Raw genomic sequence first — 26656 nt, forward strand, 5'->3', positions numbered from 1 at the left:
GTGTGAAAAGGACAAGATAGTGATCCTGAATGAACAGCGTGATTACAGTCCAGCGGGGTTTTGATATCTTGGGCAGCTGTTTTCTTGAGCAGCAGCTGCACTTGCATTTTAATGAAACCACAAAGGACATTTTGATTTGTGTAAAAATCAGTGTGCAAAAAGAAATGCATGAATGCATGGATTACAGGAGACTACCGGGGACAAATATTGACAAAATGACTTATGCAAAAAAAAAAAACATTTTAGGCTAAATCAAAATAAGAACACAAGCAAAAAAAAAAAAAAGAGCTCAGATTTGATCTCATATTTGTTCCCTTTATTCATCTGGTTGTGTAAGATTAATTTAAATTTCAAAGATTTGAAGGGAAGACGTTTCATACATCTTTGGCACGGCACATTTTAAGAGAAGAGGGAGCATTCTGTTTAGTAATATCATCACCGATAGCATGATAAGGAAGGATTAAAATACTTTTTGTTGCAGTTAATGTTAGCGCTATTTTAACCAAGTGTTTGTAATGTGCCGTTTAAAGACACAATCCTAAATATAGCACCGCACATAATTAAGGCTGAAACTTAGAGATTCTGTTCCTGAGCCTGTGTTTCTGCCAGGGACTAAAAATCTGTGTTTTGGAGCATATTTCAGGGTTACAGTTGTGTATATAGGACAGTTGTGGCATGGATGGGTAGACTCTGCCTGCCAAAATGTGCTGTGCAGTCATAAAAAGTTATGCAACTGAAAGAATTTGTCTTCCACGAGTTTTGAGTCATATAAAAATATAGTCATCAGAATGAAAGCATATTTGGGCTCTGCTCTTTTATGTGCTTAAAGGATATTTTTATCTCTTCAGTTGTTTCCTGGGGCCAAACTATACCCAGCACTAAGTTAAAAAAAAACAAACAAAAAAACAGCTTTGTTACTTTGATTTTTTTATCAGTCAGATAAGGGAGATTATATTTGCAAAAATGTGCAACCCTAGCGATCTTAATGTGAATTTGCTGGATGCACTGGAGCTGCGAGACACGGGGACTGTCTGTGACTGTGAATAATACATCGTAGAGATTCAAACTATGACTCATCGGTGAGACATCTGTGCCAGCTTTTATAGGTATATAGAAATACTAAAACAATAGGTGCAAATGGGTGAGGATGCTGCAGGCCATGATCTGTGTCGTAGCAAAAAAGGTGAAAAGCAACATTTCTGTCTGGTTCCATTTGTACAATATAGTGATTAAAACAGATGAAGACATTTAGAAATACATGTTACTCCACCACTCTGAGAGGCAGAGGGGCAAAAGTTGTGTTGCTTTTAACAGAAATCTGACAAGATATACAAATAATAATGTGAGATCTTGAGTGCAGACATTTAAAGATTAACCTAAAGGGCTCGAAATATGCACATCAGGGTTCAGATTAATGCTGTTCCACTTCCTACTCATAAAAGCTTATAGATTTTACACTGAATCCCTTTTTTTTTTTTTAAATATCCAATTCAGCTTTCAGGGTGATGGAAAAAAAATGAATTCTGGAAAATTAGGAAACATAGTCGGACTCATTCACCGTAGTTAAATCCTGTAAGTAAGTAAATGAGATATTGTCTCAGAAAATAAAAAGCTTGCAAGGCGCTAAAACGTGCGATCCAGAGGGCAAACGTAAAATACGCGCAGTCGTGACCTGAGTGGTGTTATTCATACTCCCTAACAGGAGGTGGCAGGGTTGAGTTTCAGGCCACATTCCTGCTATTAGTGGTAGAAGGAGAAAATGAAGCTCACACGTGTTTTTTCAACATGTCTGCCTGCTGTGTTTTTTGACGGGGTGTTTTGAAAACTTATTTGATGCCATTTCGTATTCCATAAATCTGCACAATATAAAAACAAAAAATCCAGGACACTAAAACTACAGGATGGCCCAGAGAAAGAAGAAGCTGACGAAGAAGAAGAGACACACAGCCGGCAGAGAGCCGGAGACCGACTCTGACGGAGACTTTGAGCTGGCTGTTCAAATTAAAGACGATGATTCAGTAAGTAACAAAGCTTATAGGCTTATCACGCATCCTGTTGGGTCTCCGAATCATCTGAGCGTCTATCTGTGTGTAAAGGCGGGTGTTTTATATTCTTGTATATAGATCGGTGCTGTTTAGAGGCTGCAGCTACTTCAGCTAATGAGCGATTTGCTTAGTGAGTCTAAGGCAGAGGGGGTATAGCTCAGTGGTAGAGCATTTGACTGCAGATCAAGAGGTCTCCGGTTCAAATCCGGATGCCCCCTACAATAGCTTTAATAATTTCTACTCTTGTATTCATGTTATTAATTAATTATCTGTTGGTATATTGAGAAAGCCCGTTTCACTCGTCTCTAGCTTTAAACTAAACTCAAGCCCGCAAATAGGCGTGAATATAAAAAAACAAACTGGACTCCAGACTAAAAACTAGTATGTACTTGCAAAAATTATGAAAACTAAGAAAAGAGAGTTGACTTTTTTGAGTTTTGTCGAACTTGTCGATACAGCCGCCACGACGTTATGTTATGTCTGGGTTATAGTGACCTCCGTAAATCTTACCCTCCACTGTTACCTTCTAATGAGCTCGAAGAAATCTGGCCATTCTCCTCTGACCTCTGGTATTTCTCCTAGAGGAACCAATCTTATGTCATAGCAATAAATGTGCTTTAATGTCATAAAACAGTCTTTAGCAGAAAAGGGACACTGCAGTTGATGCCAACATCTAACTAAATTGATCATAAGATGAGATCAAATTCACGACTTGTATTCTCAAAATAAAATATAGAAATTTTCACACTCTGTAAAGTTTTGATCACATTTTGAGGACTTCATGTAGTACATGTGTTATGTTGCTAACAAGTGATGATCATGTTTCTTTACTTGTCTCACAGCCTGGGCGGAAACTGCCGCGGTTCCCTGCAGCATCGGAGTGCTTGTCAGATGTGGAGCCTGACACCAGGGAGCTGGTCAGAGCTCAAAACAAGAAGAAAAAGAAATCTGGAGGGTTTCAGTCCATGGGTAGGTTTTCCACCGTTTGTTTACTCGTATTTGTCCATGTGAGCTTAAACCCGATGCACTGTTCGCCCAGAGGCAACATTGTTTGCATTGTTTGATTGTATCGTGTCTGATTTCAGGTCTCAGTTATCCTGTTTTTAAAGGCGTCATGAAGAAGGGTTACAAAATTCCTACTCCCATCCAAAGAAAGGTTTGTTTGTGCTGCTTCAGGATCCCGTATTCAAACATTTGTGTTATAGAACTCTGATGGAAATCTATGACATGTTATATTTTTCGCCACTTCAGACGATACCTGTGATTTTGGATGGAAAGGATGTTGTAGCCATGGCTCGGACCGGCAGTGGTAAGACAGCTGCCTTCTTGATTCCCATGTTTGAGAAGCTGAAGGCCCCTCAAGCCCAAACAGGAGCCAGGGCCCTCATTCTGACTCCCACCAGAGAGTTGGCCCTACAGACCATGAAATTCACAAAAGAGGTGAGCTGAAGTTCTGCTTCATTTAGGTGGAAAGTGTGAAATGAAGCTGGCAACTACTTTATGAGACGTGTTCATTATATTGCCTTTTTTCCTTTTTCCGTTCCGGGTATTATAGCTGGGAAAATTTACTGGCCTCAAGACTGCTTTGATCCTTGGTGGAGACAGGTGTGTGACTGCTTAGCTGTCCTGTTCATTTGTTCTTCCTGTTGATTTCTAAGGCTCTCAGTGGTCTGTTGATGTAAATGCTTCTGCTGTTTTTCAGAATGGAAGATCAGTTTGCTGCTCTCCATGAAAATCCTGACATGTGAGTGTTTATTTTTAAAAAATTTGTTGTTGATTTTCGTCCATGTCCGGCGTTGTGCTGAAGTGCCAGTCTCCGTTCTCGTCCTTCAGAATCATCGGTACCCCCGGTCGTCTCATGCACGTTGTCCTGGAGATGAACCTGAAATTGCACAGCGTGGAGTATGTGGTGTTTGACGAGGCTGACAGGTGAGTCCTGCATTTTTTTTTTTATTTAATTTTTTTTAAATTTTCATACTTGAAGTTCACAATTTGAATTCTGACTTGTTTCCCTGAATTTAGGTTGTTTGAAATGGGTTTTGCTGAGCAGCTTCAGGAGATCATCCGCAGGCTTCCAGACACCAGACAGACTCTGCTGTTCTCTGCAACTCTGCCTAAACTGCTGGTGGAGTTTGCCAGAGCTGGTGAGATCAACAGTTTCAATTCTATTCTGTTAAACTGAATTAAGTTAAGTTTTGTTTTTACCATCTAAGTCACAACAATGTTTTAAGGTACTCTATATTATAAGGTAAACCACCTACAAGGTTATAAATAGAGACTCTGCAATCCAGTTATTTGTGAGGAAAGGTGGCAACAGTGGGGAAGTTGGTTCATCTGCTCTGAATACTTCAGGTGAGCTGAAAGAGCAAAGATGAGGATCGGGAATCAGGAATGTTCAGATCTGGAGCCAGAGTTGATTTGGTTCATCTGGCTTCATAGTGAGTGTAGCTGATATCTTCTGCATACTAGAGAAAATTCATAAATTGTCTTCTAATAATGTGGTTCTCAATCTTCTTCTGTCCTCTTTCTCACTTGCTGGCAGAAGGTGAGAAACGGTTTGTGGCCCACACCACTCAGTTTTTATTAATCATGGAAAAAAAAAAAAAAAAAAAAAAAAATATATATATATATATATATATATATATATATATATATATATATATATATATATATATATATATATATATATATATATATATATATATATAATATAAACTTAATTTCAGGGAAATGAAAGTTAGCACAAGCTTTTGTTCCATTTTCCCTACAAAAAGTCCAATTCAAAATCATATCTATTTGACACCTGAAAGTAAATAGATTAGATGGGTCACCTAGGCAACCAGAGGCTGAGACAGCTGCAGATGACAAGTGAACCCCAAAAGTAACTTTGTAAAACATGTAAATTATTGGTAATTTATAACTTTTGTCATTTTTTTAATTAATTTTTTTTAACATGAAAAACTGGAATTTGTCAGGTAAATATAATTAAAACCAGTGTAGTGTAGTTCCTTTAATCCCAGTGATGTGTTCTAATCTCTTTTATCAAATGTCACTTCTGTTGTGCGTGCATCCTTCATGATTGAAGACAAAATTTAAGACGTTTTTTTTTTTTCTAAACACCTGGGAGTTAATCTCATAAATCAACCCTATAAGGTAGTGGTGACTTATTTACTCACCATAAAATACATTCATGACTCAGTTTCCATATTTTTCCAGACAGTTTGAAAGTCACTGCATCACCAGTGATGTTAATGAGGTCCAGGCTAATTTTTTTTTTTTTTTTTTCCCCAGGCCTGACAGAACCTGTACTGATTCGATTGGATGTGGATTCTAAGCTTAGTGACCAGATCAAGGTAAAAAGAGAACTTGGTTTCATTTTGGTGACTTTTTTTCTTCTTTTTTTTTTAAGTATTATTAGAGAAATTAGACCACAGGATTCCTGTATTTACTGTACATGTTGACTTATGGCAGATGAGCCTCTGTATCAGTCTTGCTCTTTGTACTGAGGCGCTCTGTTTTGAGACAATTGTTGTTCAAACTTTCTGTATATTCTTTTCCCAGAAATGATTTAAATCTAAAGCTCAGAGCAAAAATCCTTACCATCTGCTGGACGTTTCCATCGCTTCGAGCATGTTGTAATTTCTTCTTTCTTCACTCAGCTGTCATTCTTCCACCTGCGTGTGGACGACAAGCCGGCTCTGCTGCTCCACCTGTTGAGGAACGTAGTGAAGCCTCAGGAACAGACAGTAGTCTTTGCTGCCACCAAACACCATGTAGAGTACCTAAAGGAGGTAAGATGATAAATTAGCATAGATTTGTGAATGTGTTTGTATACTGTTGTTACAATATCGTTTTTAAAACTTAGGCTTTAAGTTTAATTTAAAGTTAACTTTTATTTTCTTCTGATGTCCAGCTGCTATCATCAGAAGGTTTAGAGTGTGCCTACATCTACAGTGCCCTTGATCAGACTGCTAGGAAGATCAACATTGGGAAATTTGTGCATCGGAAAGCCATGGTGCTTCTTGTGACTGATGTCGCAGCTCGTGGTATAGACATCCCCCTGCTGGACAATGTCATTAATTACAACTTCCCCTCCAAGGCCAAACTTTTCTTGCACAGAGTTGGTGAGTGGCTGTAAGCAGAATCAATATAACGAATTAGCCCCTTTCATTTGAAATGATTAGGGCAGCATTCCATGTATTTTTTATTTTTTTCCATTGGTCATCACCTGTCTTTTCCCATCAGGCCGTGTGGGACGAGCTGGCCGAAGCGGCACAGCCTACAGTATGATTTGTCCAGATGAAATGCCTTATGTCTACGACCTCCACCTCTTCCTTGGGCGGCCAGTTCAGTTTGCCGCATCTGAACACACACAAGGTACACTCAATGCAGAATGCCTGTCAGGTCTTTAAACTGACAAATGAATGCTTGGGCTGATGTGCTGCATATTTGAGGTTGTTAATATACTTTATTTACTGCTGTTTACTTTCTAAGCATACTTTTTTAAAATTTGTGCTCCAGATTCAGATGGCGTATTTGGTCGAGTCCCTCAGAGGATCCTGGATGATGAAAGTTCTCATCTGATCACGGCTCACGAAAACTCCCTGGACCTGCAAAATCTGCTTCGTGTCTCAGAGAACGCCTACAAGCAGTATCTCAAGTCGCGCCCAAACCCGTCGCCAGAGTCCATCAGACGGATTAAAAATGTAGTTCTGTCCAGCATGGGTGTCCATCCAGTACTTGGTAACTTCAGAGTTAGTTAAACTATAAGAAGAAAAGAGAAATGATGAACAGGAATTTTGAAGAACTGATGGCAGTTAAGTAACAGAGTTCAATTAATTTTATTTCAGGGTGTGGTTTAGAGGAAAGGGAACTGGAGTGCCTTCAAATAGTTGACGCCATCAAAAGTTACAAATCCAAAGCGGTGAGTTTGATGCAGACATTTCTTAGTGCTGCATTTTCCTGTAAAATCTTTAATAAATGAAGAAGAAAACATCTCATTCTGTCTTGATATAGACCATCTTCGAAATCAACTCCAGTTGTAAGACACCAGCCAGTGAGGTGATGCGGGCCAAACGCTCCAAGGACACTCGGTTAGTGGACAAATTCAGCAAGCAGAGAGAGGACCGGGCTGCAGAAAGCAGGCTGCAGCAGCCAGTCAACCCCACCACTAGTGCCGAGGCTGATACCACAGCAAAGGAGGACAATGATCTAAAGGTAAATATGGATTAAGGATGTTCAGGAAAAAAATCGGCAGCCAGAGCTTTCCTTTTTTTTTTTGCCTGTGTTGTTGTAGGTGCAACTGAGGTATTCAGATCAGTTTCATGCATATGAAAAATTAGGAATATCATACTTGCATAGTTAAATTATTGATGCCTAAATTTAAGTCCCATTCACTCTTGCTGCTGTCCTGTCACAAATCTCCCTCTTGACAATCTCCACGCTGCTTAAGAACCACTTACCAATGGGCTAAAATGGCCCATTTTTAGCATTTATGCACCTATAACACCATAAAAATGCATCTTTTCATTTTAAGTTTCACCATAACATCTAATTTACATCCACAGAACTGCTGCAGTGTATACTACGTTTATATAGTAGAGCTGATGAGTGCAGTACTTCCCTTATTTTTTTTTAGACAGTGGAGCATTGACGGGCAGCACGGGGGCGCAGTGGTTAGCACTGCTGCCTCACAGTTAGAATAACATCTAGAAGGCATGGGTTTGATTCCACCTGGGCCCAGGTCTCTTTCTTGCTGTGTTGAGTTTGCGTGTTCTCCCCATGTCTTTGGGGGTTTCCTCCCACAGTCCAAAGACATGCAGTTAGTGGGGTTAGGTTAATTGGCAACTCTAAATTGCCCATAGGTGTGAATAAGAGTGGGTGGTTGTCTGTCCCTTTGTGTTGGCCCTGCGACAGGCTGGGGACCTGTCCAGGGTGCACCCTGCCTCTCGCCCTCCAGCCCCCCCGTGAGCCTGAACAGGATAAGCGGAAGAGGATGGATGGACCATTGACATGGTCCCTTAATCATACATTGATATAAATACACTCTGCTGTATATAAATATTGAGTCTAATAATCACCTTCTGTTTATTTATATAAGCAGAATATAATTAGTGCCATCTCTCCAATATTTTGTCACTTTGTACCATGTAATTATTCATGTTTCCACCAGGGGGTGTTTTCAGAGGTGGTAGGAGTTAAAAGAAGAGGTCAGCAGGAAGATGGGGAAGAGCGACCAAAGACCAAGAAAAAAAGGCAATCAGGCAAAGATGAAGAGTATTATATCCCTTACAGACCTAAAGACTTTGACTCTGAGAGAGGGTGAGGCAGTAAAAAATTTTATAAAGTTTCATTCAAAAACGTGAATGACTTTATGTTTTAACCCGTTACGTCATGTGTTCTGCGTCCTCAGGTTAAGTCTCGGTGGAGAGGGCAGTGCTTTTGAACAGCAGGCCTCTTCAGCTGTCCTTGACCTCATGGGAGATGAGGGTGATCGGTTTAACCAGCAGAAAAAAATTATGAAATGGTACAAATTTCTCTCGTTTCTTTGACTCAATATCCATGAAAATGTGCCATTTAAGGCCGCGATTTAATGCCCTATTTTTCCCTTATAGGGACCGTAAGAGGAAGCGTTTTGTGAGAGAAACAGGAAAGGAAGACCAGAAGAAGAAGATCAAAACAGATGGTGGTCAGGTTATCAGTAACAAGAAGAACAAGAAGAACTTGTATCCTTCCAACAAAATGCTTCTCTGTGTGCTTGTTTGCTTTTACTGCTCTTACTTACATTCTCTTCTATTGCACTGACAATGTTAAGATGTTGTATCACTTGACAACATGTCAGTTATGAGGAGTGGAAGAAAAAATACAAGATTGATGATGCCGGATCTGGATCAGATGGAGAAACAGGAGGAGGAGGCCGGAAACCAGCAGGAGGTAGGACAGCATCTGCCCACTACATACAGACCACCAGCTTAAGATAAAGAGATAACTAAACATATTTCAACTCTTAAAATACTTAGTCACTCTTCGAATTGCAAGCTGCTTTAACCTCAGCCCTTTTTGTGGTGCCATGCCTCTCCCAGGTCGTGGCCGTGGTCGACAAGGTCCAAAGTTCCAGAGCACCGGTGACCGCAGAGTGCGCTCCGAGCTGAAAACTAAGGATCAGATCCTGAAGCAGCGCAAGAAAACGCAGAAGCACCAGTTCCTGCAGCGCGGAGGGATGAAGAATCTCCGCTCCAAGAACAAAAAGTGGCTCGGAGAAGTGAAAAAGTCAGGCTTTGGACGGGGTGGCCAAAAGAAGGGCAAGATGAGGAAGAAACTGTGAGGGGAAAACTGAGGGCTGATGGTGTGGTGTGGCATCATGAGGAACTGGGTGATGAGTACCAGTATCATCTGAGACCACCAAGATTTTTCATGACGCCTTGTGTGCTTGTGGATTAAAGGAGTTGTGCGTCTCTGAACTGCAGAGGTGCGCTTCACCTTTATCATGATTGCCTACTGAACTCTGTATTTGCCACAGAATGTTTAATTATGATCCACTAACCTGGATTTTCTGCTTGTAAGCATGTTGGCAGTCTAAAAAAAAAAAAAGTGTTTTGGAGTGCTGAAATGTGTCTTATCAAATTGGTAAAACACAGATATTAATAAATATTGTGTGCTGTCTTAATTTGCACTTTGATGAATTGACTCTTGCCTAAATTTTCTTAAAATAGGAGGTACGATAGAAAAATTACATTTACTTTACAATCACTTGAGAGAAAAATAAAATCAGAGGCAGCAATATTCTTAGTTTTCATTCTCAGTATGCTTCAAACTGTCAAAATGCCCTATTCAATATCAGAACGGGCAAGAAAGGTGATTTAAGGGACTTTGAAAGCGGTGTGCTGGGTGATACCAGGTGGGCTCCTCTTGCCTTCCTGTCTGTATTCCCAGCGGGTCGTCTCGACCGTGTCTGCGTGTCTAAATGCACGGAGTTGCTGCCCTGTGGTTGGTTGATGAGATATTTGCATTAATAAGTGACTAGTAGTGCATATTGTGTTATTCTATATTGTTTTTTCCAGTTTTACTCAGAGAGGGAGATTTTTCTTTTTTTTTTTTAAGGAAACTCAATTCCTCAACTCAACAATTGTTATTTAGTTTTTGTAGAGTGTAGACCTAATTTTAAATATTTTTAATCTTGTCCTCTTGCTCTTCACCTTGCTCACAGTGGTGTGGTTATGGTCACTTACATTTAGGGCGCGAAAGCCAGTAAGAAAGGCAAAAGTTTTGATGTGTATGTTATGAGATAACTGACACAGCTTGTGCAGATTCACTTTGTAAGCTTACACAAAGGTGTACCTACAAAATAATTCACATTTTGAAAAAGCAACTTTAAATGCTTAAAATATTCACACTTGTCAGCACACTTGAAATTACAGAAATTACTAGACATATTTATAAAAGAAATCTAAATGATAATATGCAGTTTTGATTTGAAGCATGGATTTTGACATCTGCATTTTTTTTTTTGCTAATATTTAATGCTACCTTTTATATATGATTGATTTAAAACAAATGAAATAGGTTTGCTTTTAGACATTAATTGTTGCTTTTCAAGAAGCAACGATCTTTGGGATTATATTGATAAGTAATAGCGTATAGCTGAGTTTCTCAGGCCTCAGTAACACACTGGTTCTGTCACATCTGAGAAGCATCACATTCGAGTATTTTCTGGCCACGTTTCAAAACATCATGTAATTTACTTCCTGCAGAAGATGCAACAGTCAGTCATCCGACCAAGGAGAATTCTGTCATTCAGCTGCTTGGCGAGTGCAAAACACGACCACATGCACAGCAGCTTCACAGGAAAGAGCAGCACTACGCAAATGAAAGGGAAGGAAGCAAACTACTTAGTCCATCTGGATGCAGTTACAGTGCTGCTGTTGTTTTGGGATGATATGCATACATACCATAATAAGTCATCCATTTATTTATTGCTGCCGGCTCCTACACGAAGACTTGAGGCTTCCAGTTGTCTGTGTGAATGCTGCTGAAGATAAAACACAACTGACTGTAAGCTGGTGGTGATTTTTGGTCCAAACAACTGTCACTACGCACATGAATCATATTTCCTAGTAGTGGGGCTCTTTAAATGACACCCATTCATAAAACACATCAGCTACTCTGAGGGTGAAGTAAGCAAGGCTTTCTGTTTAATTCACAGATGAACCAAAACTGAATCAGTATTTGTGCAGTCATTTTAAAGAGATCCAGAATGCATTTTAATTTAACTGTAATTTTTACTCTTCAGGAAAAATATATTTGTCTATTTTATATTTGTAAAAAAATAAAAATAAACCAGGAGCCTATCATCGCTGTCATAGGGCGTGAGGCGGGGTACGCCCTGGACAGGTCGCCAGGCTGTCACAGGGCTAACGTGGAGAGCGCACACTTACACATGCATATACGTGTTCAACATGCAAATACACCCCATGGAGTTAATCTTATTTTAATCTTAATCTTATTCAGTGAACTCACTGCCAGCACATAATAGGTGTAACATGGGATAAAAGCAATTCACGCACTCGCATACAAAAGGGACTTTTTGATTTAAATACGGTCTGTATTTTTTTGTCTTAAAATAACCTGATTATGGGCTATTAAAATGAGGCTTACAAAGGCTTATTTTTCCTCTGTCATTGGGCGAAATTATTAAATGTGTTATTAAAGTTTCGCAGCCCTTTGTTTAGAAATCAAGCACTGATTAAGGGATTTTATAAAAAATATAGCTGACAAGAAGTACAGGCAGACAAACTAAACAATGAAGTACATTACACAGAAAAAAATTCAAGCTGGCTAATCCTCACTCGCCCATAAGCAGGAATATGTCTTACTGTGTGGAGAATAACATCCAGACGAGGAATTTGCACTGTCTGTCTCCAAAGTATCTGCACTGAAGGAGAGAATGTTGCCTATGATATCAGTTAATCCCCATGAACAGATACTGAACCACAGCCTACCTTTTCTTCATATCCGCATCCTCTGTGAAACCATCCCTCACCCACCTTGTCTATCTCAAGTTCCCACTCCCTGTTCTGGCACTCTCTAGTGCTATAGCAGCTCTCCGGTCATCAGGAACGGCAGCTTTATCTTTGTTTAGAGTTCCCAGGACTAACACAGCATCCACTTGAGATATGACAAAGAGCCTGAGCATCAGAGTACTGCAAGTCATATAACAGTAGGATACAAATGTTAGTTTATATATAGTTTATATATATATGTATATATGTAAGTGGTTTTACATTTTTAGTGAACTTTGCATTTCTGTCCTTGTTGGTGCTTTAAGGGCAGTTAAAATACACTTTCAGCATAAAATAATAGCATAACAACCAAAGGTTAATTAAAAAAAATAAAAAATCAACGCAAACTCTGAAAAACAACAAAAACTCTTAAAGAGCTAAAAATATTTACAGCTTCTGGACTGAAAATCAACTTGAAGTCAGACAAAAGATCCACACGCTGTACGTGTCTCCCCATAAATTCAATTTAACAAACTTATGTTTTGATTTAACAAACTTCAAATAAACATCCCAAAGCTGAGGAGACAATGTATAGACAAAAAACTTAAAACAACAACAACAACAAACAGTCATGATGCACCAGCTGTAATCTGTGTAATAAAGAGTCATCCTGGAGCCAGAGCAGAGCTGCATAATAGTCTGACTTTCCCACAAAGAGGACAAAACGTATTTCTATGAAACTGGACCAAACAGTGAAAATGTACTCACATATTATTTAATTGGATTTTCTAATCTGATCATATACAAAAGATTTGAAACATTTGAAATGTATTTATATGTTCTAAATTAAGTGATGTGGTTTTGGGAAATCTATTTTGTGGAAAGCCAAAACTGCCAACTAAATAATAAAGAAATAACAAACTAAATAAATATCATTAGATGTGTACAAATAATATTAAAAATAAATGCAGGCTCTAATTAATTCATATCAAGTGATATTTCTGTTGCTTCTGTATTTATTTATATTTTGAAATGCATAGAAGATATGTAAAAACTAAAATATAGAAATAAATGAGTTTAGGGAACTAAATGAAAAATGCATAGAGGAAAATAATTAATAAATTTAAAAACTGGGAAATAATACAAGGCTAAGTAAACAGAGAAACAAATTTAAAAAATACTATAAATTTACAAATATATCACATTTTATAAAGTGAGACCTATATTTATTTTTATCATTATTTTCGGTGTATTTAATAGCCTAATATTTTCCACATTGACTCATTTGATTCGTTCTTTGCTTATTTGTGATTCTGGCAGATGTATTTGAACAATATATTTAAATTTTTTTCCACACAGTTATCTCATTAATCTTAACCTATTATCAAAGTAATTATCTCTTTGCAGATGTGTGTGTGTGTGTGTGTGTGTGTGTGTGTTGTGTTTCATTCTTTCCCAAGCAGCCTTCCTTGCAGTCTGGCTCTCTTCTCTGCGTGCTCTCTGCAGTGATAAGATTGCTGCCCTTTCTCAGGCTATCGCTTACAAGGCAAAAGGCCACTTGTGGAATGACAGGGCCAACAGAACTGACAGTAATTGAATTTTTCTATAGAGGAAAAATGCTTACAACTCATTAAACGTGGAATACCATGAATACCTTCAATGGGGCATATTTTGCTGTTGTTGTGTTTTTGTTTTATAAAGCCTTTAAAGTCTGGCCTTATAGACTGGGTGGAGCTGAGACGTTGTTGGGTCAAATGCTGGTGAGCTTGGTTTATTGTCAAATTATAATTACGGTGCTGTGGCTTTGTTTTGGAAACAGGCAGCCTATGAAGATGTTTGGAACAACCTGCTATGCAGATGCTTAAAGGGAACCTAAAATTAGCTTGATCACAAGGGAAGGACTGCAGTCTCGAGCCAGAAATGTCCTAATTAAAATAGAAAGCTCTGTTGAGGTTGTGTTGCCTGTAAACCTTTTACTAAAACAAATAGAAACCAGATTGGCATCGCGATCAAACCAATCTGAATGTCTAAAATCTGAAATGAGTATGATGAAGTGTGACAAGCTAAAGGTCAGAAACGTGCTGCAGCGGTACCTACTGCAAGCGCACCGTGAAAGGAAATGCACTTCTTTTCAGAAATATGTTTACACTTGCAGCATTTCAAACTGCACGTGCACTGTCTGACATGCCCTCCGCTTATCTTCAGATTATTAATCGTTGTTTGGAAATATTTAGATGAAATGTCAAGAAAACAATTTGTCATCACTGCAGCGATGATTATTTTAATATGTCAGTGACTGTGGATTTGAAGCATTAAATATTAACTGATGTATGACATAAGCTGTCTAAGCTGAATCCCTCCTTAAATGATCAAGTATCCAAGTACATGCTTTCTGGAAAGCCATGCCGTCTCAAATCATGATCTTCCAATTGTTATGTAAAGAAAATCTGTCACTGCCTCAGAGCTGTGTCTCTGCTATGATCTGTTACTGCTGACAAGCTGTAAATCTGGATGCACCCTCTGCGAAAGGAAAGAGGCTTTTCAGCGGGGACAATTACATCTACAGCAAGCTGCAAGCTGGTGTTTCCACTGCTTGCCTGTGTGCTATTAAAGTGAAATGCAGCCAGTATACAAAACCTTTTTCCTGGTTTGGACTACTTTTTCTTTTCTTTTTTTTTTTTTATTACCCTCAGCATCTTCCCACATTCTCTCTACTTTGTGTCACTTTGACCACAAACCCTGAATATAGAGGTTGTTGGGTTAGTTGTGTGTGCTCCAAAGTGGAATATATGCATGTGTGTATGCTGTAAAGTTAGTTAAATATACAGCTGAAGGGCAGGGTTTAAGAAAGGGCTTTGAACATTAACAACACAGGTCTGCTGCAAACACATACATTTAGTATGTGCACAATTAAGAACATTACATTGCTGTAGATGGTGAAACAAGTTGGCATGGAGCCACAGCTCATCAGCCTGCAGGATTAGGACTCAGAGAGGGTTATTTTTGGGGATGTTCAGGTGCCTGGGGCCCCGTCAGAAAGCCCTTATAAAGAGGTCCTCTCTGGGTGGGTGGAAAGTGGGTTATCAACTCCACTGTCGCTTCTCGATGGGGCCAACTCGTTTGCATCTAGTCAACACCTTCCACCCTTCTCTGGCACAGAACGCGGCTCCCTAAAGTGACCCATGGCCCTGCAGCTTTTTTCCTTGTATTTCAGTTACTACATTAAATCAGAAGAGCCATCGTGGATTTGATTTCTTAAACCTCTGTTAGTTTGTGCATTTGTACAACTGCAACACAATAAAAGTTCCCTTATCCCTTTCAGTTAATGTAATGTCCGTGCATCCTGATCCAGGTTGTAAAATCTTGTTTGATTTTGCATGTGACTTAACATACTGAAGAATAGCATAACTACATCTTTCCATCCTTCCCCCTCCTCTACCCTCCTCTCTTTTCCTTGTCTAAGGAATGTTTTCCTAGACTTTCTTTTCACCCTCTGTGAGCTGTCTGTCTCTCCGTGGTTCCACACTTCATTTGTCTTCCACAGGATCAGAGAAACACTGAAAATCAAAATAATCACTGAACATTGAAGCAGTAGGACGCTTAAAGCAAACCCTGGATAACAAGATGACAAAGTTTGTTAAGACAGCGCTCTTGAGAAGCTGGACACTCCAGATAGTGACCATATCTATTATCCATATTTATCCAATTCTAATTTTATTTGTGAACATTAAGCATGTTCTATTATTTTCACATCACTACTTAATTATGTTTGATGCTGTAGAGCTATAAAATGTGTGACTTATTTGATTGTATTTAAACAGTTTTTATACATTTTATTCACATGGACAGTGATTAACATTATTTTAATATGCATTAAATAAAATGCAACAAAAGAAAAATACAACTTTCTAAAATATCCATCTCTCTAATGTTGCATATTATCAACCATACATTTTGATATACATTTTTTAAACAGTGAATAATATACTTTTTAAAATTCTGGTTTTTATTTATAATTTCTATCATTACTTCTTTGTGTTTAATGTTTCGCAGGAAAAGATATTCACACGTTCATGCACTGATGTTGTTACCTCAGTTACCAAAAGATGGCGGTATTGCCATTGATGGAGGTCAGACTCAGACGACTTAAAGTCACTTTTGCACCCCCCCACCTCCCCCATTGCGGTTTAAGTTCTGGTTCTGTTTGTGAGTGAGTTTAAAACAATCGTACGTTTAGAAACTGTCCAGTGTGGAAAGGCTTGTGTGAGAGGCCGTTCATCAGGGATCCCTCAAAGCTGACAATATTTTGAAAAGTGGCCCCAACTATTCATTTACAGTATTCAGGTTTGGGTGTTTTGTAAGAGTCTCCTGAAGCCTAATATTTGTACAGCCAGGTGCAGAGCTAAAAGGTTATATTCTTTACATCTGGTGTGTGGAGTAATAAAGATGTAAAAGACAGAATGACTTAAAATTACAGTTTTAGTTCCTGGAGAGGGGACGAAGAGTGCTGTAACCTTTTCCATAAGGAGAACTTAGGGTTGTGATTGGTTAAAGACTATTTTCCCATCTCTCACTCCCCCTCACTCTCACACCAGACCCTGGATGGCATGCAAGGCCCTGACCACCACTGCAGCTTGGCGCCAAGGGGGTACAGTGTTTGTGTGTGTGTGTGTGTGTGTGTGTGTGTGTGTGTGTGCGTGTGCGTGTGTGTGTGTGTGTGTGTGTGCGCGCGCTGTATGCATCAGCCAGTTTTGAGGGCCGAGACCCCGGATATGTTGTGGAAGTGTCCAGTGGACAGGGGCCAACAGGACATGACCTCCTGGAGGAAGCCCAGCCGGCCCTATAGGCCGAATAACTATCAATCAACACAATTTGTCCCGCCCCCAGCTGACCACTTCAAACACACAGGAAGATCACACTTGTGGCCAGCTTTTTAAAATCTCTTGTATAAATGACCTCATTTTATTTTGATCACTTCATCAAGAAGGTGCTGATAGAGTTTTAATGAACTAAAAAACAAGTAAAAATGAGTAGATTACAGACAACGAAGTGTTGATTCACCAGAATTCATGTTTTCTATGTAATAGCAGACTCAGACTGTGACATAGGTCTGCTTCTGTCACCTGTAGCTGTTGGACATGATTATTTATTAGTCTTCTGAACTCCACTGTAATTTAGCAGGGGCACTTTCATTACTCCCAATTCATGGCAACTGCAGATCAAAGCTGCAGCTTGATTCTCCTCCTCTGCAGGCTGTCCAGGGTTGAACCTGCACTTCGGACAAATGACCAACAGGTCAGAAACTCAGTTCCGCTGAGGGTAGAGGCCACGGGCCTGTACTGACCCTGGACTGATGCCACTGTGCTGTGAACTGCTTCTTATGGCTTTCATTTTCAAACAAAGCAGTTTGGGTTACTTTGGGTTACATTTTGTTCTGTGGTGGCTGCACTGGTATGATGGCTGAGGTGAAAGCTTTGGAAAAAGTCAGCTTTTTGTTCTTTGCCTTATGCCACAGTTTTTATCCAGTAATTGCACAAGTGTTGCTGTGTGCTGCGGGACAAAGAACTTTTATCTTTAAACTCTGATTTCCTTGTTCGTGCTACACTTCTTTTGCATATAGGATGAGTTACATTGTTTTTGTTCCATGTATACAACCTGAAACAGAGAAATAGGCTAAAGATGCGGAACAAGGACGAGAGTTAGCAGACATGTGCGTGTCTTAGTGTTGTCTGTGTCTGGGGGAAAAGGGCTAAAGGCGCTAATTAACTGGGCTGTCAGTGGTTCCTTGAAGTGAAGTGAACTTGCCGATAACCAGAGTGGCTTGTGGAGGGAAACTGATGGGGCCCTCAAAGCATCTGGATCTTGTTCTCCCAAAAAGCCAGGCTGTGGCACAAAATTGTGTATTAGCAATGAAATCCGAAGAAGGATATAAAAGAAAATGGAACTTCATTTTGTTTTTAAAGCAAGAAGGTTAGTGTGAGGTAGCAGAGGTGACAGGTGCTGAAGATAAACAGGTAATAAGGTTTGCTAAAGGTTCCCTGCGTGATCACCAGAATTTGCTGACTGAAATTCAACATCATCTTTTAGTTATTTCATTTTTCCCCTTCCATGTTTCTCAGTCATCTTTAGCAGTGGAGCTCAGCAGTGTCAGCGCGCTCTCCCGTGACTCTGGAGGGTCTGTGTAGCTCATCTCCTGCAGGTAATCAACCATCATTCTTTCATGAGGCTCTGAGTGTTCAGGAGAGACTCTGGATCTCCCCTGCTGCTTCTGCCACAATACATCCTGCTACACGTTAGGGAACATGACAACTGCACTCCCTCCCAGTTCAATGCACCTGAACACACTCCTCTATCTCATGACATGATAGGTCAAGTCAGAGCTCTCTCTCTGCTGCAGCCTGCTTCAAGGGAGCTGAGAATAGAGTGGTATAGATTTGGATAGTCACAAAAAAACATGCACAACATTGTTTTCATTTAAGCTGCACTGTAATCAAAATACACTGTAGACAATAAAAAGAAACAAGTATTTCAAGTCTTGGTGTAAAGCTGAGGGTAGTATCTAAATAGCAGACAGTAAATTCAACAGTGTTGGCTGGTTAAAGTTTAGAGCCAATAGCAACATATTGCAACATACACACAAAATCTGGCTTATACTTAAGTGAGAGTTGTGACAGTTTACCTTGACATAATGTGACACAGTATGGATCTTAAATGCGTTTTAAGATAGTTGGTAGAAATAATTACTATGCCCATTAAAAAGATTAAAAAAAAAAAGTTATTTCACGATAAGCAGCACCTCTTTACTAAAAATCCCTTTGCAGTTAATCTAACAATAATCTAGTAAAGCTAATAAAACCATGAGCCAGTTATACCCAGAGGTGAGAAAATCTTACTGGAGATTTACTTTGTATTTATTTTTTAACTGTAAGTGCGCTCAGACTACAGTTTAGTAACATATCTTGAAATTCTAATAGAAAAAAAAACCAAAAATATTTTAAATTGTGGACATTTTCTTTGAATATAAACCCAACCCCAAAACAAACAACAACCAAAAACATTTTAGAGGGGAAAAGCTGAGGTGAGCACAGGTGATCATATTTCTGTAACTTTTCAACATTTCCAGGCTTTGCAGTGCTTTTAAGCTTGATCTCAGATTTTAAAAACAGGTCTTTTTTGGGTAAACTGCCATTTCTGGATTTATTCAAAAGGCTGGTCTAGATGAACTGATTAAAGCGAGGAGGAGGAGACACGCGTGACTTCATCAATTTGAGTCGGTATTGTGGAAAGCGCACACGCATAATGAACAACACCTTGCTTCTCTGATTGGCAAGAATTTATTGCTTATGTTCCTTTTCATGCTATCCATTGTGTAAAGCTCAGTTTACATTTTTTTTCACTGGCAGCTTTACAACTGACAACCAGCACAAAAGCACATCCACTTTTATTGTTTCTTCCATGAACCACAAACTGCTCAGAATGGCAAATCTTTTTACATAACTTCAGCTGTTTTTTCACTGTATGTTTGAAGACTTACTGCAGTCTCTTTTTCTTTTCTCTCAACTTATCTCATTGCTTCCATATATATATATTTTTTATTATTAAGTGTGGTTATATTGTGCCTGTGTGTGTTTGCGTGCACACATCATTTGCGTGCCTGTTCGTGAGACATGGTATTATCAGTGTAGTTCACTGGTTCAGCAAAAATGGTTGAAATGATATCCAGAGCTCAGACATCAAACACTAGAGGCCAGTTGAGTTATGGTGCATCGATCGACTGCAAGAACAAAGGGGGGGGGGGGGGGGGGGGGGGGGGGGGGTTAACGGGATGGAAGTCGTGGAAGAAAGAGATAGATGAAGTAGACAGAAGACAAGCAGCCCAGAGTCTGCAGCAGATTCTGTTTGGGGTCTGAGGCTCTGGGGTTTATGTCAGTCAGGATCTGGAGGAAAAGTTGCTCCCTTGAGAAAAAGACTGGAAAGAAAAAGAGAGAGGGATGCAAGCGGATGTGTGGGGCACTAAGGGTCTAGATGATAGGTGACATTAACCAGGTGCCCTCCTGGCCCAGCTGTCAATTCATCGCTTTCCCTTCTTCTCCTCAACAACAAAACTTTAATGTTTTTTAAAAATGGGCCAAAGTCAGGTGCTGCAGTCGAGCATGCACGGCATGAGTTTCTGTCTGTCTGTGTCTGTTTTTCTAAGCTGTTACAGTCGGGTATGGGCACATGTCTGGATGTTGATGAATAACCAGACCCTCTTTGGTTATCTTCACTTCCTTTAGAGTTTCAAGTGAGAGCCAGATGTAGCTATTTATCTTAATCTTACCTCTCATTCAGATGTGTTTTGATGCCATTTCTCTTTTCATTACATTATCAAACATTACGACGAGTTGTTATAAGAAAAAAAAAAATCAGGATGTGTTGAGTACATTGTCACCATATGTAAGAAACGCCAAAAAAACAAAACAAAAGACAAATGCCTGCAAAAAAAATAGCTGCCGACTTAAATAATCTGGACACTGTATGACAAAAGATGTGTGACCCCAGGAAGCTTCTTCGTGTACACATAAAGTTTTAATTTGCTGTAGTAATAGTCATGCTAATGCATTTAAGATGTACTTGAATAAAAAGCTTTTGAGACAAAGACAGCCTGAGTGTTAAGTCAGAGGAGATGGGACTCCTCACACCAGTATAAATGCCATGCTGGGTGACTATAAATTACATCATAAATCATTCAACACAGACCACATTTAACTTATTCATTGTCTGCCCCAGTCTTTTGTGGTCTCTTAAATATAGATCCATAATAATACTGACAATAATACCAATACTACTACTACTACTACAACTACTACCATTACTACTACTAGTAATACTAATAATGAACACAGTCTTCATACAGGGGAATTTTAGGAAGTAGAATGCAGTCAAAGCACAGCAAACCTCACTTTCTACAAGATGTAATTAATTTGTCTCTAGCACCACATATTGACAGCGTGTGCACTTGTGTGTGTGCAATTAACAGAGTTTACATGGTGTCTTCCTCAGTGATGACAGACCACAGGCTATGAAAGCTCTCTGACAAGGCGCATGCCTCTCATAGGAGAGGCATGTGGATCATTCAGGACGTGTCAGCGTTGCAAAAGATGATCAAAACCACATTTTATTTAAAAAGCGGTAAAGGAGTGTCAAAGATGCTCACGTGTGCTCTTCTCTCCTTTCCTGAATGGCTTGGAAGGGAGAGAATGGACCTGTCTTTGAAAATGGAGAAAAGCACAGAAACAAAACAACGACTTTTGCTTTTGTCATGTTGCTGCGCAAAAATAGAATGAAAGAAAATTTAAAAGGCCTGCTGTTGTATTTCTTTACTTATGAGAACTGTTCTTCTCGGTTTGTGTTGATCTCTCCTTTAACTTAGAAGTTAAAATGTAAAACCATGACACTGGAATTTCAGGACCTCTATAAATGTTGCGTTGCTCATGAACCTTTTGGGATGTTTTCTCTTCTTCATTTACAGTATCTCTCTCTCCAAACTAATAATTAAAAACATGGACTCTTAAATCTTGTTCTTTAAACTATTACATCTCACAGCACATGAAACACTGAACAATGCAACGGAAAAGCTTTGTGCGACAGAGGTATGTTCAGACGGTGGTAATGAACCGGGTGAGAGAAGAAGAGAAAGACTCTGTGAACACCGGGCATGTGCACATGGCATGCAGTCTGTGCAGAAAGGCACATTGCTAAAGCACATGTATGTGTGTGCACAAGGTGGCTGCATTGTGCTGCAGTAATTGATAATAAACAGGTCTCGTAGAGGGGATTTTATTACTTTTCCAGTCTTGTTAATTCAGAAAAGAAATGCATTGGTTCTTTCCTCCCTGATTTAACAGAGGTTCTTGTTGGCCAGCTCCATGAACGTACCTTTATTATGGGCACTGGTGGTCAGGCTGCTTTAACTGGCTCTGTCAATAACAGAGGCGGAAATCTGGTGGCTGCTATGTCAGGTCCAACACTGCACAGAGTGTTCAATAGGGAATAGTGTGCCTTAAACTAGAACTGTGCAGGAGTTTTCCTTTTCCACAAGCTAGTTGGTGTTTATTTTCTGCAATATACAGAAATAAAATTGCATTTTACTGTAGTGAGGCAATAAGAGCAACTTGTGAGCCTGTTAGGGACAGATAACAGATTTTTTTTTGCTTTGTTTTTTTAGCTATGCACCATAGGAAAAAAAAAAAACATGCCTTGTATTCAGAACAGGAAAACATTATTTCTAGTTGAAAATTTCTATGAGCTGTCCTATTTCATGCATTTGGACAGCTGAGTTTTGTATTTTTTCAGTTAGGCATGTAACAGTCATTATCCTATAGTTTGCAGATGAATGGGTTTAGCTGTATGCATGACTACATTAAAACAATCCAGTGCAATTACACACATTTTCATGAATTAATTCTTAAGCCCACCATTGTTCACTTTTATGTCGGGGGTGGAATCCAAAAACATTCTTTCTTATATTTTATAAATCTGTTATAACCAACCGACAGAGTCATTTACTTCTTGCAGTAACTATTTTGTGTGAAATCAACCGTCCACACTGTGTCCTAACCTAGCCCTTTGTGTGGGGGGAAAGAGGTTGAACGGTGGTGAGCAGGAGGAGGGGAGGGCTGGGAGCGAATTCTTGTCCAAACATTCTGCACGCGGATTTGTATTCATTGCACCCCTGCTGCTATTGATATCATTACGCAGGGTGCTCATGCTGCGAGGAGGGGCCTGGGACTGGCAACGTGGAGGTCATGGAGCTGCAGGCCCTAACGAGAAGTGACACTGGCTCCGGGTCGGCCAAGCATCAACCGGATTTCAATGGGAGCCGCACTTTCCCAGTCAGCGCATTAGATCAAAGATCATTACCTGCTAATCAAAACACATGAACATAAGGGCTTCCCTTCTTCCAGTCTTTCTTTCAGCAATTCTTTGCTGAGCTGGGGCTTTGGAGGAGATGCACTGGTAGACGAAGGAGGAGACAGCACCAACTACTAGACTGGATGGACCTCCATAGCCCCTTGAAAATGGACTCTAACCCTGTTACTTCCTGGACTCATTCAGGCGCCTTGGCTGACCAGCTTTAAAATAACTGTTTGAAGAAACTCCGCCACAAAATCAGATCAGGTTACATTTCATAGTTGTGTATTGCATTCCTATTAAAACTTATACAAAATTCTTTGCGAGTTCTTTTTGAATGAGGTGTTTGTTTGTGTAATTTCCAGCATCATCAGTAGCCTCCATGATACTTGTGAGATAGAGTCATCTCGGATATTTCGGGAGATGTTTGCTTCTGTGTGGCTGTTATTCCCCAGAGTCTTTTGTCGCTCTCATTTCTTCTTCACTATCATTAGAGGCTGCGTTCAGTGAGCTGCTATTTACCGTAAGACATGATTGCAGCACTTGTCCTGATAGGGACAGATCTCTTGCTTCTTCAGATAGCTTTACAGCTAAAGAATGCCTTTGTTTCAAATCACAATGTTTTCAAATGTTGTCCGCTTACATCAGCTCAAGAGTCTCAGCAGAAATGGAGTAAAGGGGTGGCAGAAATATGTCGCCTGCGGGTAGAGGCCTGGGTTTTTAAATGTCAGTCCCCTTTGGTCAACATGGGACAGAACAAGAAGTGACTGCAGAGAGGGGGAGCAGTGGAGGGTATTTTGCTGCCGTACTAAAGGCTCCATGGCCCATTAATCGTTTGTTTGAGTTTCCGCCCCGGCGAGCATGTCATGTCTCTATTAGAGAGGGTATGTTTCTTCTTCCTGTCCGTCTCTTGGCAGCAGGGGGCTCTCACACATCTCATTTGGCCATGCACTGTTGTCTGGTGCCAGGCAGACTGCCCTCCATTTGTGTGTGTGTGTGTACACAGATTAGTATATTTGTGTATTTGTGTTTCCAAATGTACGTGGTGAATTTCATGTTTTTAGACTACTCATCTCCTTGAGCTGAACTTTAATGCTAATTGAGTTAGTAGGGTATGTTTCCAGTGTGATCTGATGCACACCGCAAATCCCTCCTAAAGACTGTTGTCAGTTACTTAATCCGTCCGACTACTGCAATTCATGGATTACTCATAATTGGATTACTTTTGTTATTTTATTGCCTTGATTTGTTTGAGTAATGCGCAAAACAAATATAACATATATATATTTGTTTTGCATATATATATGTATATGTATATTTGTTTTGCATATATATATGTATATGTATATTTGTTTTGCATATATATATATATATATATATATATATATATATATATATATATATATATGTGTGTGTGTGTGTGTGTGTGTGTACTGCTTTAACTCCAATGTTAAGGTTGCAAAGTAGTTTTTGATAATAACTGCAGAAAAACACTAAAGCTGGGGCAGTAAAAATGAATGAACACTAGTTCATTAAATGTCATATTTTTAGACTGAGTATGAGCTATGGTAGACATAATAATCTGTTGAAAGTTGCAGTTAAAAATCGACAGTTTCAAATTTCGGGAGAGTGGTGATTTAATCCTGACTTCATTAATTCAATAATTGGATACAGCGCTAGTTATTGGCAATTGTTGTTGCTTAATTTGGCAGTTTTATTACTTCTTAAGTTACAGATGACATGAATTTTCCTTGGAGCAAAGAAGTCACAGGAGCAAAAGATGAATATTATATTTTTGAATATGGTATTTTTTGCAGAAATATTGTGGGTGAAATGCTGAGATACAACATTCCAGTGAGTCTGCTGACTTACTTATAGAGTCTTCAGTGCAGGAGCCAAGCCACACTGCCGCTGCCTATCTTGATGTTAGTTTGACCGTTGACCTAAGACTACGCTGCAGACATCAGACTGCTGACCTGTCAAGCAGGCCCCTTTATTCCCGTGACCTGCGGAGCTTTCCCCTTTAAAGTGAAATATGGTCGCCAAGCCTACAGAAGCCGGCCAATTAGAAAGTGGAAAGAAATCAGAGTGGCACAATGAGCTGAGACTAATAAAGTCCTCTTTATCTGCCGCCTGCCCGTCTGAATGCCTGCCTGCTCTCTTAATGCCCTCAACACTCCTTCTGCCATTCTGCTGCTTGCATCTGTGCACGACCGGAAAAATGTTGATATCTGTTCCTCGTGATGGATTATTCCCTCTTTACTTTAGAACGATCCTCAACAACTTTATGTACAGTGCCATGAAAAAGTATTTCTGATTTCTAATTTTTTTGCATATTTGTTGCACTGACATGTTTCATCATCAAACTAATTGTAATTTTTAGACAAAGATAATCTAAGTAAATACAAATTACAGTTTTTAAATGATTTCATTTTTTTAGGTTTTAGATTTTTTTTTTTTTTTCATGAAGTGAAAGTTTTCCAGCAAACCATGGTGAGAACCATTATCCAAAAACTGCAACAGTGCTGAACCTTCCCAGGAATGGCCGGCTTACGAAGATTACTCCAAGAGTGCATTGACGACTCATCCAGGAAGTACCAAAAGAACCCAGTACAACATCTAAAAAAAAACTGCAGACCTCACTTATCTCCGTTAAGGTCAGAGTTCATGATTCAACAATCAGAAAGAGACTGGGCAAAAATGGCATCCATGGGAGAGTTCCAACAAGAAAACAACTGCTGACCAAAAAGAACACAAAGGCTCATCTCACATTTGCCAAAAGACATCTTGATGATGCCAAAAACTTTTGGGAAAATATTCTGGGGACTGACGAGACAAAAGTGTGACCGTCTAGGGCTGCTTTGCTGCTTCAGGACCTGGACGACTTGCTGTAATTGATGAAACCATGAATTCTGCTTTCTACCAGAAACTCGTGAAGGGGAATGTCCAGCCATCAGTTCGTGCCCTGAAGCACAAGTGTACTTGGGCTATGCAGCAGGACAATGATCTGAAACCCACAAGCACGTCCACCTCTGAATGGCTAAAAAAAAACCCCAGAAGGTTAAAATCTGGACTTAAATCCAATTGAGATGCTTTGGCATGACCTTAAACAGGCCATTCATGCCCCCAAACCCTACATTCTGGCTGAATTAAAACAATTCTGCAAAGAAGAGTGGGCCAAAATTCCTCCACCACAGACTCATTGCCAGTTATCACAAACGCTTGATTGCAGTTCTTGCTTCCAAGGGTGGCACAAACAGGTTTAGGGTGCAATTACTTTTTCACATAGGGCCAAGCAGGTTTGGATAACTTTTGTCCTTAATGACTGAAATATTAAAAAACTGCATTTTGTATTTACTTGGGTTATCTTTGTATAATATTAAAATTTGTTTGATGATGTGGAACATGCAAGTACAACAACAAAAAAAACAAACAAAACTAAAAACAAGAGAGAACAGGAAGGGGACAGAAATATATGTCACAAATATACAGTAAAGCAGCTACTAGAGAATTTCTAAAAAAGTGCATAAAAGCGACTAAATGTTAAAGAAGAAATTAAAATAAGAATATAACAAACTCACAAATGCAATAAATTGTTGGCATCCAGTCAGGGAAACCAATGAATCAGCAGTTGCAATGATTAGATTACTTCAGTATTCCCCTTGTATCCATCATGATCATGTGGTTGTCATCCATCCAATGCCACAATAACATCATTGT

General features: G+C 39.5%; 1 protein-coding gene and 1 non-coding gene across 2 annotated transcripts; both read left to right on the forward strand.

Annotated features, from left to right (window-relative positions):
* Positions 1-1764: 1764 nt before the first annotated feature.
* ddx54 (DEAD (Asp-Glu-Ala-Asp) box polypeptide 54) lies at positions 1765-9668 on the forward strand. The gene is made up of 20 exons (XM_030742583.1): positions 1765-2018; positions 2888-3014; positions 3131-3201; positions 3297-3485; positions 3601-3650; positions 3748-3789; positions 3879-3974; positions 4068-4189; positions 5337-5398; positions 5705-5836; positions 5959-6169; positions 6291-6422; positions 6567-6788; positions 6896-6969; positions 7062-7262; positions 8218-8366; positions 8458-8571; positions 8660-8770; positions 8887-8978; positions 9128-9668. Exons 1-20 carry the CDS (start codon positions 1902-1904, stop codon positions 9367-9369), a joined length of 2556 nt encoding a protein of 851 aa, XP_030598443.1. The 5' UTR covers positions 1765-1901; the 3' UTR covers positions 9370-9668.
* On the forward strand, positions 2192-2263 carry trnac-gca (transfer RNA cysteine (anticodon GCA)). Its single transcript has one exon. It is a non-coding gene; the product is annotated as a tRNA-Cys (tRNA).
* Positions 9669-26656: the final 16988 nt, after the last annotated feature.

The sequence above is a fragment of the Archocentrus centrarchus genome, chromosome 12 (assembly GCF_007364275.1).
Source record: "Archocentrus centrarchus isolate MPI-CPG fArcCen1 chromosome 12, fArcCen1, whole genome shotgun sequence".
Classification (NCBI taxonomy): domain Eukaryota; kingdom Metazoa; phylum Chordata; class Actinopteri; order Cichliformes; family Cichlidae; genus Archocentrus; species Archocentrus centrarchus.